General features: G+C 37.8%; 2 protein-coding genes across 2 annotated transcripts; both read right to left on the bottom strand.

The window, feature by feature from the left end:
* Window positions 1-1,814: 1,814 nt before the first annotated feature.
* LOC138901652 (uncharacterized) lies at window positions 1,815-2,282 on the bottom strand. Its single transcript, XM_070189432.1, has 2 exons — window positions 2,067-2,282; window positions 1,815-1,991 (listed from the first exon to the last, which is right to left on the bottom strand). Exons 1-2 carry the CDS (start codon window positions 2,280-2,282, stop codon window positions 1,815-1,817), a joined length of 393 nt encoding a protein of 130 aa, XP_070045533.1.
* An 8,289-nt stretch (window positions 2,283-10,571) lies between these two features.
* Window positions 10,572-12,712, bottom strand: LOC104116474 (uncharacterized). Its single transcript, XM_070189431.1, has 6 exons — window positions 12,603-12,712; window positions 12,214-12,363; window positions 11,980-12,084; window positions 11,703-11,846; window positions 10,932-11,280; window positions 10,572-10,760 (listed from the first exon to the last, which is right to left on the bottom strand). The coding sequence occupies exons 1-6, from the start codon at window positions 12,710-12,712 to the stop codon at window positions 10,572-10,574; spliced, it is 1,047 nt and encodes a 348-aa protein (XP_070045532.1).
* Window positions 12,713-18,206: the final 5,494 nt, after the last annotated feature.

Below are 18,206 nucleotides of genomic sequence, written 5' to 3'. Positions count from 1 at the left end.
AATCATGAACACACCGTTGTACGCACACATGCCCGTCACCTAGCGCGTGCGTCACCTCGATAACTTTCATATGACGTAGTTCCCATGGTTAATTTCTCTCAAATCTGATTTTAGATATGTTACTTACCTCAAAACATGCAAATCAATACTCAAAATATCCCTTGCCACCCGAATCGGAATACGAGCGACTCAAATCTAGCCAAAGCAACTTAATACCATCAATAATAGTCATAGAAAATAATTCCAAACAATAAAGCTAAAGTCTTGAATAAAATATGCAAAGTCAACCCAAAAGGTCAACCTTGGGCTTGCACCCCGAAACCCGATAAAATTCACAAATTTTGATCACCCATTCAATTACGAGTCTAGCCATACTAATTTTATCCAATTCCATCAACAAATCGACCCTCAAATCATCAAATCTCACTCTCCAATACCATGGCCTAAAATCCTCAAATTTTACTTCAAATTTACATAAACTAGGTGTAATGATAAATGGGTAATCAATATCTATCATTAAAAGTGATCAAACTTTACTTACCTCTTCAATTGTAGCAAAAAGTCTCCCAAAAATCGCCCTTAGCCAAGCTCCACAAATCCAAAATGAGAAAAATGACCAAACCCTCATTTTTATGTTCTGCCCAGTGATTCCTCACCTACAGCTCACTTAAACGCATCTGCGGAATGTGGTCGCATCTGGGGCTTCTTTCAAAAGTTGACCCTCTATTTTTGCGGAACTTCCACAGCATTTGTGAGTCTGTTTATGTGGACTGCTTCCGCATCTGCGGCTCCTGACCTTCCAGCAACCTTCCACTTCTGCGGTCTCCTTTGCGGATTTACGCATGCACACCTGCGCCTTAATGTCCCTCATATGTGGGCTCCCAGATGCGGAAAATCCCTTGCACCTGTGCTCCTCCCCATCTCCAGCCAATCCCGCTTCTGCGATAACCAAGCCACTTCTGTGGCCTCTCACCTGCGGCGAGATCCTCGCAGGTGCGATTGCACCAGAACCTGCAACCTTCAGCATTTCCCCCAAGTCCAAACATGATCCGCCAATCATTCGAATCACACCCTAGGCCCCCGGAACCCTATCCAAACAAACCAAAAGTCCTAAAATACAATATGAACTTACTCGAAACCTCAAATCACATCAAACAACATCAAAATCACGAATCGCATCCAATTCAATCCTAATAAAACTAATGAACTTCCAACTTCTAAAACTCATGATGAACTATATCAAATCAATTCTGAATGATCTCAAATTTTTTATGCAAGTCCCAAATGACACAACGGACCTATTCTAATTCCCAGAACCAAAATCTGAATTCGATATCAATAAAGTCAACTCTCGGTCAAACCTCTCAACCGTTGCAAACCTTCAACATCCTAATTGTCGCCAAAAAGTATCAAATCAATCTACGGATCTCCAAATCAACATCCGTACATACGCCTAAGTCCAAAATTACCATACAAAACAACTGAAATCATCAAAACTCTATTCTAGAGTCTTCTATATAAAAGTCAAACTCTGATTAGCTCTTTCAACTTAAGCTTTCAACCTTGGGACTAAGTATCCCAATTCATCTCGAAACTTTTCCAAACCCGATCCAACCACCCCGGCAAGTCACATATCCACAAATGAACATATAAGAGACAACAAATAGGGAAATGAGGCTACAATACACAAATGACTGGCCGGGATCTTACATTCTCCCCCTCTTAAACAAACATTCGTCCTCGAACAGGTATAGAATCATACCTAGAGTCTCAAATAGGTGTGGATATCTGCTCTACATCTTATGCTCTGTATCCTAAGTAGCTTCCTCAACTGGCTGACCTCTCCACTGAACCTTCACTGAAGCTATATTCTCCGACCTCAAGTTTTGAACCTGCCGGTCCAAAATGGTCATCAGCTCCACATCATAAGTCAAGTCCCCATCTAACTGAACCGTGCTGAAGTCCAAAACATGTGACAGATCACCATAATACTTTCGGAGCATAGAAACATAAAACACTAGGTGAACACTCAATAGACTAGATGGTAAGGCAAGTCAGTTGGACACCTCTCCAACTCTCTCAAGCACTTCAAAAGGGCCAATATATCGAGGGCTCAGCTTGCCCTTCTTCCCGAACCTCATCACACCCATCATGGGTGAAACTCTAAGCAGAACCTTCTCACCCACCATGTAATCTACATATCGGACCTTCCGATTCACATAACTCTTCTGTCTAGACTGAGCTGTACGAAGTCGCTCTTGAATCACCTTGACCTTCTCCATAGTATCACGGACCAAATCAGTGCCCAACAACCTAGACTCCCGAGGCCCAAACCAACAAACTGGAGAACAACATCTCCTCCTATATAAGGCCTCATAATTATAAAGAGCTATCTAAATACTCTACTGGAAGTTTTTGTTGCAGGCAAACTCTGCTAATGAAAGAAATTGATCCCATGAATCTCTGAAATCCATAACGTAGGCACGAAACATGTCCTCTTATCTGAATAGTGTGCTCATATTGCCCTTCCGTTTGAGGTTGAAATGTTGTACTCAACTCTTCCCGTGTGCCCAACTCTCACTGCACCGCTCTCCAAAATTGCAACGTAAACTGAGTGTCTCGATCCGAGATGATAGACACCGGCATACCATGAAGGCGAACAATCTCACAAATGTAAATCTAAGCCAGCCACTCTGAAGAATAGGTAGTCACAATTGAAACGAAATATGCAGACTTGGTCAGTCTTTCCACAATAACATATACTGCATCAAATTTCCTCAAGGTCCGTGGGAGTCCAACTACAAAATCCATCGTGATACGCTCTCACTTCCACTCCGAGATGTCAAGCCTCTGAAGCAAACCACCGAGTCTCTGATACTTGTACTTCACATACTGACAGATCAAACATCGAGAAATATACTCAATAATATATCTCTTCATCCTCCGCTACCAATAGTGCTACCTCAAATTCTAATACATCTTCGCGGCGCCCGGATGGATGGAATACAACGAACTATGGGCCTCCTAAAGGATCAAACCATTCAACCAGCCAACATTTGGAACACAAACCCGACCTTGAAGCCGTGTAACACCACCATTACCAATCACAACCTCCTTATCACCACCCCCTTGCACTGTGTCCCTCAATACCAACAAGTGAGGATCGTCAAACTAGCGAGCCTTGATACGCTCAAACAATAATAAATGAGCCACAACGCAAGCAAGACTTTGAAACATCCAAATCTCACAAACTGATTGGCCAAAGCCTGAACATCCATGGCTAGTGGCCTCTCTGCTACCGTTAAATATGCCAAACTACCTATACTCTCAGCCTTCCTACTCAATGCATCCTCCACTACATTGGACTTCCTTGGATGATATAGTATGGTGATATAATAGTCTTTCAGCAACTCTAATCATCTTTGCTGCCGCAAATTAAGGTCCTTCTGCTTGAACAGGTGCTGGAGCCTTCGATGGTCGTTATAGACCTCACATGGAATGCCGTACAGATAGTGCCTCCAAATCTTCAGCGTGTGAACAATGGATGCCAACCCAAAGTCATGCATAGTGTAATTCTTCTCATGAACCTTCAACTGAAGGGACGCATAGGCTATCATCCTACCGTCCTGCATCAACACCGCGCCAAGCCCAATACACGACATATCATAATACATGGTGTAAGATCCCGAACTTGTAGGCAGCACCAACACTAGGGCTATAGTCAATGCAGTCTTGAGCTTATGAAATATCATCTCACACTCGACAAACCATCTGAAAGGAGAACCCCTCTAGGCTAATCTAGTCAAAGGTGTAGCAATGGATGAGAAATCCTCCACAAAACTGCGATAATATCTGGCCAAACCAAGGAAACTCCAGATCTCAGTAGTAGAAAATTGTCTGATCCAACTCTAAAGTGCCTCAATCTTCTTCGAAACTACCTTGATCCACTCACTCGACACCACGTACCCCCAAAATGCCACTGAATCAAGCCAGAACTCACACTTGAAGAATTTAACATATAGCTTCTTCTCCCTCAAAGTGTGGAGTACGATCCTCTGATGCTGCTCATGATCCTCCTAGGTGCGTAAGTACATCAATATATCATCAACGAATACTATGATAAAAGAATCAAGATACGACTGGAACACATTGTTCATCAGGTGCATAAATACTGTTAGGGCATTGATGAGCCCAAAAACATCACCAGAAATTGATAGTGACCATAGTTGGTCCTGAAAGTCATCTTCAAAATATCTGAATCCCAGATCTTCAATTGATGATACCCCAACCTCAAATTAATCTTCGAGAACACTAAGGCACCCTGAAGCTGATCAAATAAGCCATCAATACGCGGTAGTGGGTACATGTTCTTAATAGTAACCTTGTTCAACTGCTTATAGTCAATACACATCTTCATAGTACCATCCTTCTTCCTCACAAATAGAACCAATGCACCCCAAGGCAACACACTGGATCTGCTAAAGCCCTTATCAAGCAACTCCTGAAGTTGTTCTTTTAACTCCTTCAAATTCTGCTGGTGCCATGCGATACGGTGGAATAGAAATGGGTTGAGTTCCCGGCACCAGATCAGTACTAAAATCAATGTTCCTATTGGGTGGCATGCCCAGTAAGTCTACAGGAAACACATCTGGGAAGTCCCTCACTATCGAAATTGACTCAACGGTAAGAGCATCGAACTAACATCCCTCACGAAGGCCAAATATGCCAAACATCACTTCTCAATTATCCGTTGAGCCTTCAAATGTGAAATCACTCTACTAGGAACATAATCCAGGGAGCCTTTCCACTCTAACCTCGGCACCCCCGGCATCACCAACATCATGGTCTTAGTGTGACAATCAAGGATAATGTGATATGACGACAACCAGTACATATCTAAAATCACATCAAAATCAACCATGCTAAGCTATAAAAGATCAACTCTCATCTCATATCCCCTAATAGTCACCACACATGACCGATATACATAGTCCACAATAATAAAATTACCTACCGGCATAGATACATTAACATACATAACTAAAGAATCACGAGGCATATCCAAATAACGAGCAACGTATGATGACACATATGAGTAAGTGGAACCATGTCAAATAATACTGAAGCATCCTTGTGGTACACTGAAACTATACGTGTAATCATAGTATTAGAAGCAATTGTCTCTGGCCTGGCAGGAAAAGTATAGCATCGAGCCTAACCACCACATGTCGTACCTCTCCCTCTAGGGCGACCGACAACTGGTGCAGGAGTCATAGTCGAGACTCACTGTTGCACTGTACCTGTTTAATGATGGGGACAATACTTGATCATATTCCCCAACTCTCTGTTGATGACCAATTTTGACCCTCTCTTTTAAAATTAAATTATTTATACTTAATGATTTGCAATAAATGTGTTGAAAATATTTTCTAATCAATTTTATACAAATATAAGATAAATAAGTAATTAATAGCATGACAATCAAGAATATTGTGATATAGCGACAACTAGTCCATGCCTAAAATCATGTCAAAATCAACCATGCTATGCAATAAAGATCAACTCTCGTTTCATATCCCCTAATAATAACCACACACGACCGATATATATGGTCCACAATAATAGAATCACCCACCGACATAGATACATGAATATGCATAACTAAAGAATCACGAGGCATATCTAAATAACGAGCAAAGTATGATGACACATATGATTAAGTGGAACCATGTCAAATAATACGGAAGCATCCTTGTGGCACACTGAAACAATACATGTACTCATAGTATCGGAAGCAACTGCCTCTGGCCTGGAAGGAAAAGCACAGCATCGAGCCTGACCACCACCTGTCAGACCTCTCCCTCTAGGGCGACCTCGACCCGTATGACCTCCACCCTAAGCTGGCTGGGCGGGTGATGTAGCAACTGGTGCTGGAGTCATAGTCAGGCCTCCCTTCTGCACTGTACCTCTATAATGACGGGGACAATACTTGATCATATTCCCCAACTCTCTGTTGACGACCAATTTTGACCCTCTCTTTTAAAATTAAATTATTTATACTTAATGATTTGCAATAAATGTGTTGAAAATATTTTCTAATCAATTTTATACAAATATAAGATAAATAAGTAATTAATAGCATGACAAACAAGAATATTGTGATATAGCGACAACTAGTCCATGCCTAAAATCACGTCAAAATCAACCATGCTAAGCAATAAAGATCAACTCTCATTTCATATCCCCTAATAGTCACCACATACGACCGATATACACGGTCCACAATAATAGAATCACCCACCGATATAGAGACATGAATATGCATAACTAAAGAATCACGAGGCATATCCAAATAACGAGCAAAGTATGATGACACATATGAATAAGTGGAACCATGTCAAATAATACTGAAGCATCCTTGTGGCATACTGAAACAATACATGTAATCATAGTATCGGAAGCAACTGCCTCTTGCCTGGAAGGAAAAGCATAGCATCGAGCCTGACCACCACCTGTCGGACCTCTCCCTCTAGGGCGACCTCGACCCGTATGACCTCCACCCTAAGCTGGCTGGGCAGGTGATGTAGCAACTGGTGCTGGAGTCATAGTCGGGCCTCCCTTCTGCACTGTACCTCTATAATGACGGGGACAATACTTGATCATATTCCCCAACTCTCTGTTGACGATCAATTTTGACCCTCTCTTTTAAAATTAAATTATTTATACTTAATGATTTGCGATAAATGTGTTAAAAATATTTTCTAATCAATTTTATACAAATATAAGATAAATAAGTAATTAATAGCATGACAATCAAGAATATTGTGATATAGCGACAACTAGTCCATGCCTAAAATCACGTCAAAATCAACCATGCTAAGCAATAAAGACCAACTCTCATTTCATATCCCCTAATAGTCACCACACACGACCGATATACACGGTCCACAATAATAGAATCACCCACCGACATAGATACATGAATATGCATAACTAAAGAATCACGAGACATATCCAAATAACGAGCAAAGTATGATGACACATATGAATAAGTGGAACCATGTCAAATAATACTGAAGCATCCTTGTGGCACACTGAAACAATACATGTAATCATAGTATCGGAAGCAACTGCCTCTGGCCTGGAAGGAAAAGCATAGCATCGAGCCTGACCACCACCTGTCAGACCTCTCCCTCTAGGGCGACCTCGACCCGTATGACCTTCACCCTAAGCTGGCTGGGCGGGTGATGTAGCAACTGGTGCTGGAGTCAGAGTCGGGCCTCCCTTCTGCACTGTACCTCTATAATGATGGGGACAATACTTGATCATATTCCCTAACTCTCTGTTGACGACCAATTTTGACCCTCTCTTTTAAAATTAAATTATTTATACTTAATGATTTGTAATAAATGTGTTGAAAATATTTTCTAATCAATTTTATACAAATATAAGATAAATAAGTAATTAATAGCATGACAAACAAGAATATTGTGATATAGCGACAACTAGTCCATGCCTAAAATCACGTCAAAATCAACCATGCTAAGCAATAAAGATCAACTCTCATTTCATATCCTCTAATAGTCACCACATACGACCGATATACACAGTCCACAATAATAGAATCACCCACCGACATAGATACATGAATATGCATAACTAAAGAATCACGAGGCATATCCAAATAACGAGCAAAGTATGATGACACATATGAATAAGTGAAACCATGTCAAATAATACTGAAGCATCCTTGTGGCATACTGAAACAATACATGTAATCATAGTATCGGAAGCAACTGCCTCTTGCCTGGAAGGAAAGGCATAGCATCGAGCCTGACCACCACCTGTCAGACCTCTCCCTCTAGGGCGACCTCGACCCGTATGACCTCCACCCTAAGCTGGCTGGGTGGGTGATGTAGCAACTGGTGCTGGAGTCATAGTCGGGCCTCCCTTCTGCACTGTACCTCTATAATGACGGGGACAATTCTTGATCATATTCCCCAACTCTCTGTTGACGACCAATTTTGACCCTCTCTTTTAAAATTAAATTATTTATACTTAATGATTTGCGATAAATGTGTTAAAAATATTTTCTAATCAATTTTATACAAATATAAGATAAATAAGTAATTAATAGCATGACAATCAAGAATATTGTGATATAGGGACAACTAGTCCATGCCTAAAATCACGTCAAAATCAACTATGCTAAGCAATAAAGATCAACTCTTGTTTCATATCCCCTAATAGTCACCACACACGACCGATGTACACGGTCCACAATAATAAAATCACCCATCGACATAGATACATGAATATGCATAACTAAAGAATCACGAGGCATATCCAAATAACGAGCAAAGTATGATGACACATATGAATAAGTGAAACCATGTCAAATAATACTGAAGCATCCTTGTGGCACACTGAAACAATACATGTAATCATAGTATCGGAATCAACTGCCTCTGGCCTGGAAGGAAAAGCATAGCATCGAGCCTGACCACCACCTGTCAAAACTCTCCCTCTAGGGCGACCTCGACCCGTATGACCTCCACCCTAAGCTGGCTGGGCGGGTGATGTAGCAACTAGTGCTGGACTCATAGTCGGGCCTCCCTTCTGCATTGTACCTCTATAATGACGGGGACAATACTTGATCATATTCCCCAACTCTCTGTTGACGACCAATTTTGACCCTCCCTTTTAAAATTAAATTATTTTATACTTAATGATTTGCAATAAATATGTTAAAAATATTTTCTAATCAATTTTTATACAAATATAACATAAATAAGTAATTAATAGTGTTAAATTAGAATTTTGGAATGGCAGAATACCTAGACGTCTATCTAAACTTGGCTCATTCTTTCAATTTGCTACCTAAATTTAGCCCTGTACCTATTGGCTACCTAGATTTATTGACTTATGTGTCTATTAAATATTGCTCATTTACCTGGCACAAAACGCGAGTGCCACTTATATTGAGCGCGTGAACTAGTGATGTTTAGGCTAACATGGCTTTATAACAGTAAAAAAACAATAATTCTATCTCAACCCCTTTTATAATCCCACCAACATATAATCCTAAATTCATTTTTCTCTTTCTTCTCTCTCCTTACATTGCTGAAGAAATATCCCTAATTGATCTCATCTTCTCTCTTTGTAAACCTGCCATAGTAGACCTACTCCCACTATAAAGTCTTGTTCTTTCCCTATTAAACCCCTAATTTTTCTCATCTTCTACTCTCTTCTTAGACAACTATTATAGAGCTCATATCCTACAATCAGATTGTGAAAAATAGTGTATTTCTATCGATGTGGGCGTGTTGCATTATTTTAAACATCATGGACTGATAAAAACTCAGGTCGTAGGTTCTATTGCTGCCACTTAAGCAAAGTAAGTGTATTTTGTCTATTTTTCTGATAGCCTAAATCTTTAGACCCTCTTCAAATCACAATGCAAATCTATTCTTTTGACAGCCTAAATCTATTATTTATTGTAGGCTCCTAGTGCATGCGAATTCTTTAAGTGGCACGATGATCAAATGCCGGAGAAAACAAGGAGAGTGATTTCTGGTCTTTTGAAGAAAGTTAATACCTATGAAAAAGAGAGGGTTCGATCAAAGTGGATAATTGTTGTACTTGTTGCTTACATAATCTGGACTTGGTTTAGGGATTCTACTTAGTTTATTGTAGTGTATTGGCATGTATTATGGGATGGTTCTAAGGCAATGTACTTAGGGTCAACGTAATCTATAATTTTACCTTCAATTGTGTACTGAATAAATGCATCATTAATATGAATATTCGAGTTAAATTTTATGCGCTATTTTGACAGAAGTTTTCAACTTGTATTGGCTTTGTAATTCTTGATAGTGATAATTTCCATTAGCAATGATAATGAATAATCACGAATACCAATCACAATTACTCAATGAAAAATGCAGTAGATATATAGCTCATTATAATGAGCTCCAAAATAAATTAAACTATTCAGCCAAGGCAGAATACATAGGCACAAAAAACTAGTCAGCCAAGTAGGTTACATAGACAAAATAAAAGTTTTAATTGGTCTACTACGTCCGGTTATTTTAAACACCTAACAACATCCAAAATATTGACTAAAACAAAGACTTTCCTACACAAACTACTTGTCACTTATTCCTCTTTCATGGAGGTATTGTTGTGTTGCTTCTTCTAGTTGATACTCTCATATGTTGTAGCTGGGCAGTTATTACTGCCTTTCTTCCCTTCCATTTCAGGCCATGTGGTTTAAATCAATGTCAATATTGGTACCAGATGCACTCGTAAAAGAAGTTTCACCCATGATAAGTCTTTCACCAGTTGTATTAGGCTGAAATCACCCAAATAATTACACTTAATCAGTACCAGTTGTAAGATTCACATTATGATAAATTAAAAAGTCATGATTTACTTACATTGAGTATTGTCCTTGATGTTTCAGGGTCTACATATAACCCAAATCCAGTTTATTTTTGTTTCTTGTTTCCTCTAACTCCTCCAATATCAGTTGGTTCTGTTGGTTCTCTTACTGGAATACATGGTCCCCTTCATCCATCTTCAGAAGCACTTTCCTTTACTCTCTTCATTCCAATTGTAGTACCCCTCCCTATTCCACTACCTTTTCTTCCAGCAGTAGTACCCCTCCCTATTCCCCTACCTCTTCCTTCAGCAGTAGTACCCCTCCTCATTCCCCTACATCTTCCTATAGCAAGAGTACCCCCTCCATATTCCCCTGCCTGTAATTCCAGTTGTAGTACTGCCCTTCTCTATTCCCCTGCTCTTCTTTCAGCATTTCTTCTAACTACTGATGTATCATGGCATATAGATATTGGGACAATATTTGAAGCATGTTATCTTGATTGAGCCTACAATTTAATGAGAATAATATAAAGCATAAGTGTACTTACCACTCCTGGACAATGAGTTTTGTTATGTCCTTGTTGTTGACATTTCGAGCAAGTAATTTTTACTCCTTTCTTGGACCACTTTCCCCACTTCTTTTTAGGTTCATCTTTAAATTTTCTTCTATAACTTTTTGGTCTTCCTGGCATCACCTTTGGAGTTGGAGGTTCAATTTTGATATTACTAGTAGCAGGCCACATGTTCATATTTGGTATTGGTTGAATAACATACTTATAGGCCATGAGAAAATAATCCTTTCTATACCACTTTTCTACACGCTCTTCAAGTTTTTCATTTATATATCTATAAGCACATGCTGCATGGTGACATGGTATCCCTCTCAATATCCAAAATCTACATATACATGTTTTATTCACTGTGTCAACAATGAATGCGAGATTTCCTTCCCCAATCTCAAAACCTGTATCACCATTAAACAAAACATGGAATCTCCTTGAAAGTTCTTTATTGTATTATAATAGTAGCCTAGCCATTGGTGAGATATCTGAAATTCATGTAGTAGCATATTTTCTCATATGTACATGCCTTGTCATAATCTTATGTCTAATCTCTTCCAACATGCTAATGATTCATTTGTGTCTACACACTAGTATCCAATAATTGAAAGTCTCACACATATTATTCTCAGTTACATCACACTTAGAATGCTCACTAAAATATGCCCTACACCAATACTTCTTGTTATAGCACAACAAATCTTCACATATTTCTTTCCCAAGTTTGCCCAAAGAAACTAACTCTGATTTAAATTTTACCTCAAATGATGACTTTGAACATCTCCAAAATTATTTTCTTCTTCCCTCTCATTTCCACTTCTTAGACCAATTTGACCAAATGTACCTGGAACATATTTTGTGTTCAGCACAAGGGAGCAGGTCACTAATACTTGGTATAAGTCCCTGTAAAACAGAATATACAAAAGCAATTAAAAACAAGAGCAAAATAAATAAAACCAGTAAAAATACAAACAAAGTATATGTGGATACCTTCTGCATATCTGACATGACAGTTAATCATTCTCTATTTCCTAACTCTATATCCGTAATCAAATGGTCAATGAACCAACTCCAAGAATGCTTAATTTTTGTGTCTACAACAGCCCAAGCTATTGGATATATCTGTTGGTTGTCATTCTTCCTAATTGCAACCAACAGTTCTCATTTACAAGATCCTTTCAAGAAGCAACCTTCAAATCTTATTATCCTCCTACACCCCTCAAGCTATCCCTTCTTTAAAGCATCAAAGCAGACATAAAAGTACACAAACAGATTCTTCCCAGGTTCTGTTTCCCTATCAGTCCTAATCCAACATGAGCTTCCAGGATTTGTTTGTTTAATCATTTTACCATAATTACATAGTATTGAAAATTCCTCTTTCCAATCACCCATAAATTTTCTAATAACTCTCATTTTAGCCCTGTAACACACAAATCTTTCAACATACAACCCTACTTTATCCCTCACTAAATTCTGAATTTTCAGTATTGAAATTCCAGGTTGGGATGTGATTTTGTCCTTACATTTATTGGCAATAAATTTGGAAGTGCACAACTTGTTATTACTACATGTGGGGCACTTATGAACATGGTAGTAGTTCTTGACAATAAAATCACCAGAAGTAGAATCAATACTCTCAAACAATAGCCATTTACATACTTCACCCTAACTCTTCTTGAATCATTAGGCCTCAATTTTAACTGCACTTTATATTCAACTGCATATTCAGCTACAACTTTTCTAAATACCTCTGCATCTTCAAATACCATGCCAAGTTCAAATATGACAACTACACAATCTAGATCAAACCTTACCTTGTTGCTTTTCCTTCTTCTAGGCAAGTCAACACCTTCTTCAACATATGGATCTAACTCATCTTGGATATCATCACTACCTATGTCTTAATTATCAATGTATTCTTCATCCCCTCCTAATTTACCAATATACCTGGCAGCCTTGTTCTTTCCGATGTCCTCAAATTCTCTATCTATTCCAGCTTCCCCCAAAATAACCTCTTCAACATTTGCAGTTTTGTTTCTTCTTTGTTCATCATTCTTGGCAGCTTTTCTCTTCTCATTAAACTGGGCATTCTTAGCAGCCTTTTTAGATTTTCTTTCATCTCTAAAGGCCCTCAATTCATCATCAACATCAGTGTCATCCTCTTCAGGAAGAGACTCCAATTCTGAGTCACTTTCAAGCTCAGAATCAGTCCAATCTATATTAAGATCTTCAAAGGTATCAACAGTAACATGAAGTTTCTCAAGTACTACCCCATATATGTCTGCCCCTTCCACTATTCCAACATCTTCTAGGTATCCCAAATCCCACCTTGGACCACTTTCTATATAAAAGGGCTCACTAGTAGTATACCTTGACCCAACTACTATACCAGACACATTTATTGAGCCAGTTTTAATTACATCAGGCCCAACAACTAAGCCCACATCAGCTACCTTGGGATTATCTATTTCATGTTGTACATATATGTCCAAAATGTCCTCATGCTTTAAGCCACTAATAATCTCTAATAGTTGAGAGTCACTGTTCAAGCGCACAAATTTTGAATGTTTTGGGTCAAAATGAAAAAGATCACCCACTGAGACATACCCTAAGTCATTAGTATAGGAACAAAGCTCAACGACAGAAAATGTATCTTTATCAATAGAAAAAGCTACAACATTCCTTTCCCTAATATACTTTGGGAATCGACCAAAGGTAAATGTCCTCCCATGGTGAAAGTTAGTGGATATAAATTCTGCCATCACTGATAAAATACAGTATCACATGCGCACACAAGTAGAACCAACCCTAGTTTTGCGACCAAATTTCAATAATACCCTAAATCAGAATATGACAATAAAGAAGGTTAAAAGAGAACTTATGTGTCTTGTTTTCTTCCCCACAAGTAACAGTATTCCACGAACCAGTAGCTCCTTTTACAACAGTAGTCCATGAACTAGTAGCTTCGTCGACCATCCCTAATCCACTTTGACTTTTAACTATTACGAACCCTAATCGACCCTTGAATTAGAAATTGAAGTTATTTTGTGAGAAAGGGAACGAAATCACTAACCATCAACCCTAATTAGAAGAAAAAGTTATTCTATGATAGAGAGCCTTTAGAAGAGAAATGAAGATGGTTTAGGTTTTTTACTTTGTGAATGGGGCGTTTAATTTGGGGTGGGGTTAATCTAGAATGATCAAGAATTTGGGGTGGATCTGATGTGGAAAACAAAAACACATGGATTTTCTTAATTGGGATAGCCTTACACGTTGGAAGCATTTTTTTACACACGCTGAGATTATTGTACCAGGTAAGTGAGCAGTATTTAATAGACACATAAGTCAATAAAGTCAGATAGCCAATAGGTACAGGGCCAAATTGAGGTAGCAAATTAAAAGAATGAGCCAAGTTTAGGTAGCCGCCTAGGTATTCTGCCCTTTGGAATTAATAAAATAACCTCTATATTCTGATACACAAGTTTTACAATAAATTTAACAAATTAACTTTTGGATTTTAATTAACTTGTTTATTATTTGAATTAATCCGAAATTTATTTTCATAATTCAGAAAATAAAGGTTTTAATAAATAATTAGTTAATTATAGTAATTTATGGTGTATTTGATGATTATACCCATTTAATTAGAATTATTTAAATTTAATTAAATTAATTTTAAAGGGGTTAAAGATCAAATGCCTACAATTGCAAATACTCAATTAATACAATATGGCTATTTATCAAATCAATTTTAGCCCAAACATTGGCCCAATCTCTCATCTGACTCGGTCCAAACAACCTCACCAGTCCATGTTGGCGATCCACCCCCACATCCACGAACCAACCAAATCGTTCCATGTTACCCTCTAATCCCACTCACAAAACAAACACAAACGATCTGGGTCGTCGATCCAAACCATCGACAATCCATATTTATTCCCATTTTTCCTTTAATTTTCACCCTCCCATCATATATAACCATAGCACAGATCCAACGGTTCCCGTATTTTCTCATAAAAATATTTTCAAAATATTTAATCCCTGATTTATCGAGATCGTTGATCTAATGATCAAAAGGCCTAGATCTCTTCCCCTATTCTTAACCTTAGAGACCATCCTAGTATCCCCTAGACCCTAAACATCCCCCCCCCCAGACCAGCTGCCTCATTTTTCCCTTTGCCTCTCTTTTCTCCCATCCGCCTAAACCCATCAATCTCAATTCCTTGCACAAAATGTCCAAGGTCAACTGATTCAACCTAAAATCATCTCTTTTTCCTCCTAAGCCGCGAATCTAGCCGATTCTTTTCCATTTCTACCGATAAAATTCAAAACGCCCAAATCTGAAACCCTAGCCTAAAGATGAAACTTCAAAGTCGTTTGATTTCCTTCATGCTCCATCAAATCGGAGCATGCATGAATTTTTCTCAGAGCTTCATCATGAGTATTCGATGTCTAGAGGTCAAATGGCTTGACCTCTAGATATTAGAGCCTTATACGATGGATTTTGATTCACCAACGGTCGATTTTGATTCTCAATCGCCAGGTAAAACTCTTCATCAATTTCCCTCTGTTCTCTCTGATTTTACTCCCTAATGTCATCAACTCATCGTCACCTTCCACTCACTATCTACTATAACCCTAAGCATTGAATGACACTATAAATAGAGGCTTTAATTTTCCTCACCTAACATGATGAAACAGACTAACACATATAATCGAACAACTAAAAAACTTAGATTCCCCCACCGATTTCACCTTTCTCTTCTCTTTTTTTCCAATTATAAGATCATTCACTGTTCGAAGTTTGAGTTTTGGATTCCTAAACGACAAAACAAAAGACTTTATTTGGTTTGCTGCTCAGAAGAAGGTCAATATATACTGACCCTCTTTTTTCTTTAATTATCTGTGTTGCTTCATGCTTACTATATTTCTTCTTTGAGTACCTCTTGTTATAATGTATGCTTTTGGTTTATGGATGCTTGTCCTATTTTGATATTGTATGTTATCCTCATTAAGCCGATTGTTTCTATGATAACCTAGAACTATTAATGTTAGCAGACTATCTTTGTGAACTTAATAGGCTTCACCAGATAAATACTTCTCTAAGTGAACAATCTTAGCCTTGTTGAACTTCTGTAATCAATTAAGGAACCTTAATGACTCTCTGCACATGTTCTGATCTTAGACCTTCCTGGTGCCTTACTGAGATTTCATGTCTGTTGTACTAGTCTTATATTGATTAGAAATGCTACCTGCTGATCTATATCATATACTCGACTTGTTTGTTTTGATAATGTCAGAATTATGGCAGTCATGTACATTTAAAAGGTCTAATACAAGTTTGCTATTATAAGTTTAACTTACCAACTTAGTTGTTAGGTTGCCTAGTCTTCAAACATATTTTGTAATCCGATAATTTCTTAAGACATCATTGTATGTACGCATGAAAATCTTCTGTTAATCTTCACGTTTATGTGTTTGCTTAGCTATACTTATAGACTCTACTGGATAAATATTTTCCAAAGGTAATTAACTTGAGTCTTAATGAGTTTCTGTGACTAATTTAAAGATTATGATGATTCTATGTATCAGCTACTATCATGTTTAATCCATGTCTCTAACTCTCACTGAAGGCCTTGTTAAGAATTATACATGTTGCATTTGTTGCATTATTTCTTGAATTATCAATGCTATTTGTTACTGTATCATAACTGAACTTCATTATGCCTATGCTATCACACTCAACCTGTCTTCTTGGATTGGTTGATCCATTACTAGAACCATGTCTACTTAATATATGTAAAACTCATATGTACTTATGATTTAAATCTCTATGGTGTACCTATTAATTTGTTTATAGATCATCTACTCATCTGCTAAATTATATAAGTCTTGTTGTCCTTTAAAGACATCATTAGGCACACATTTGAACATCTTCCTGTTAGCCTCTATACTTGGGCGTTCTATCTCATGAACTTCTTTCTTGCCTCTTCATCTGAAAGATACTCATATTTGGTTTGTTATACTCTCCACCTGAAATTGTAGTATCCCATAAAGAAGAAGCTGAATCTTGATAGATTAATTTTATAGAACTTAGAATATAAGTCAGCTGTGATTAATCATCAACTTAAGGGAAACTCACTAACATTTTATTGCCCTATTTGAATGAATATTGCTCTATGCTTGGCTGAACACTTTGACTCTTAATAACTTTATATGAATCTAAGATTATGAACTTGAAAGGGTGAGTGGTCATGTTATTAGCTTGGATTAGAATTAATGTTGACCTCCTTGTCCATATAAGTACCTATGTTAGTGTTGTTGCTCTTTAGGAAATCTGTACAAAGTTGAGGATTTGATCAATGTGTGTGAACCTTTGATTATTCTCAATATAGTCTAATAGTTGTTGAGATACTGTAAATTTAATTATGAGCTCTTGTAAATTTTAATCAACTAGTAGGATTAATGAAGTTAACATACATATGCTCTCTACCTCTTGAATCACCTAATTTAGAACTTAAACCTGAATTAGTTTTCTGGTGGTTGCCTCTCTTTATTTTATATCTGTGCTTAGTTCCTTTAAAAGTGTTATGATACATAGTGAATATCCCTGTATATTGTGAGTATTTGTAGCATCTTATACTCTTTTATTTGGATTGTAATCCCAAAGCCAAATGATGTAATCTTTACAGTTTATAATCTTATACTTTTGATAATGGTACTGTGTATAGCTTATGTGGAAAATATGAACCTGTGTGTTTACTGCTTCTACAATATTGATTACCACAGTGAATGCCTCATTTGCAACTAAATCTACAGGGAGGAATGAGTATGAATGGTTAAGGGTATTTGGGAGTAGGATCTAGTTTGTGGTTGAGATGTCCTCCCTAACACAAGCACTGCTCGGGGTCCCTGAGACTCTTGTGAACTCTCCCATGAATGAGATTTTGCCCTGAGCTATATATCGTTGGCACTCATTAATCTCTTTAGGATTAATGCATATGAAAAAGGATTCACTGTGATCATTAATTTTGTTTATTTTATTGGGCCTTACATTGTCCTCGCTACATTCTTAATCACGGAATTTGTTATAGCTTATTGGGCCTCTTGTAGCATCACTAATGTCTTTCTTTTCTTTTGCATATATGATTGAACTGAGCCTGCTGAGTTATCTAGAACTCAGGCCTATGTTCCAGCCCAGAGTCTGTATCGCTGAAGTCTGTCATTGCTATATTCTAATTCTGTTGGGCCTACGTTCCCTTT

Source organism: Nicotiana tomentosiformis, chromosome 11, assembly GCF_000390325.3.
Source record: "Nicotiana tomentosiformis chromosome 11, ASM39032v3, whole genome shotgun sequence".
NCBI lineage: Eukaryota > Viridiplantae > Streptophyta > Magnoliopsida > Solanales > Solanaceae > Nicotiana > Nicotiana tomentosiformis.
This window is presented reverse-complemented; position numbering and strand designations above follow the sequence as displayed.

Coding starts and splice junctions, on each gene's coding strand:
- LOC104116474 (XM_070189431.1), bottom strand. CDS start 12,712: ATGGTATTTGAAGATGCAGAGGTATTTAGAAAAGTTGTAGCTGAATAT. Junction 12,364..12,602: donor TCAAGAAGAGTTAGGGTGAA/GTATGTAAATGG, acceptor TGTGTGTTACAG/GGCTAAAATGAGAGTTATTA. Junction 12,085..12,213: donor ACAGAACCTGGGAAGAATCT/GTTTGTGTACTT, acceptor GGTTGCAATTAG/GAAGAATGACAACCAACAGA.
- LOC138901652 (XM_070189432.1), bottom strand. CDS start 2,282: ATGGAGAAGGTCAAGGTGATTCAAGAGCGACTTCGTACAGCTCAGTCT. Junction 1,992..2,066: donor TGCTTGAGAGAGTTGGAGAG/GTGTCCAACTGA, acceptor ATGCTCCGAAAG/TATTATGGTGATCTGTCACA.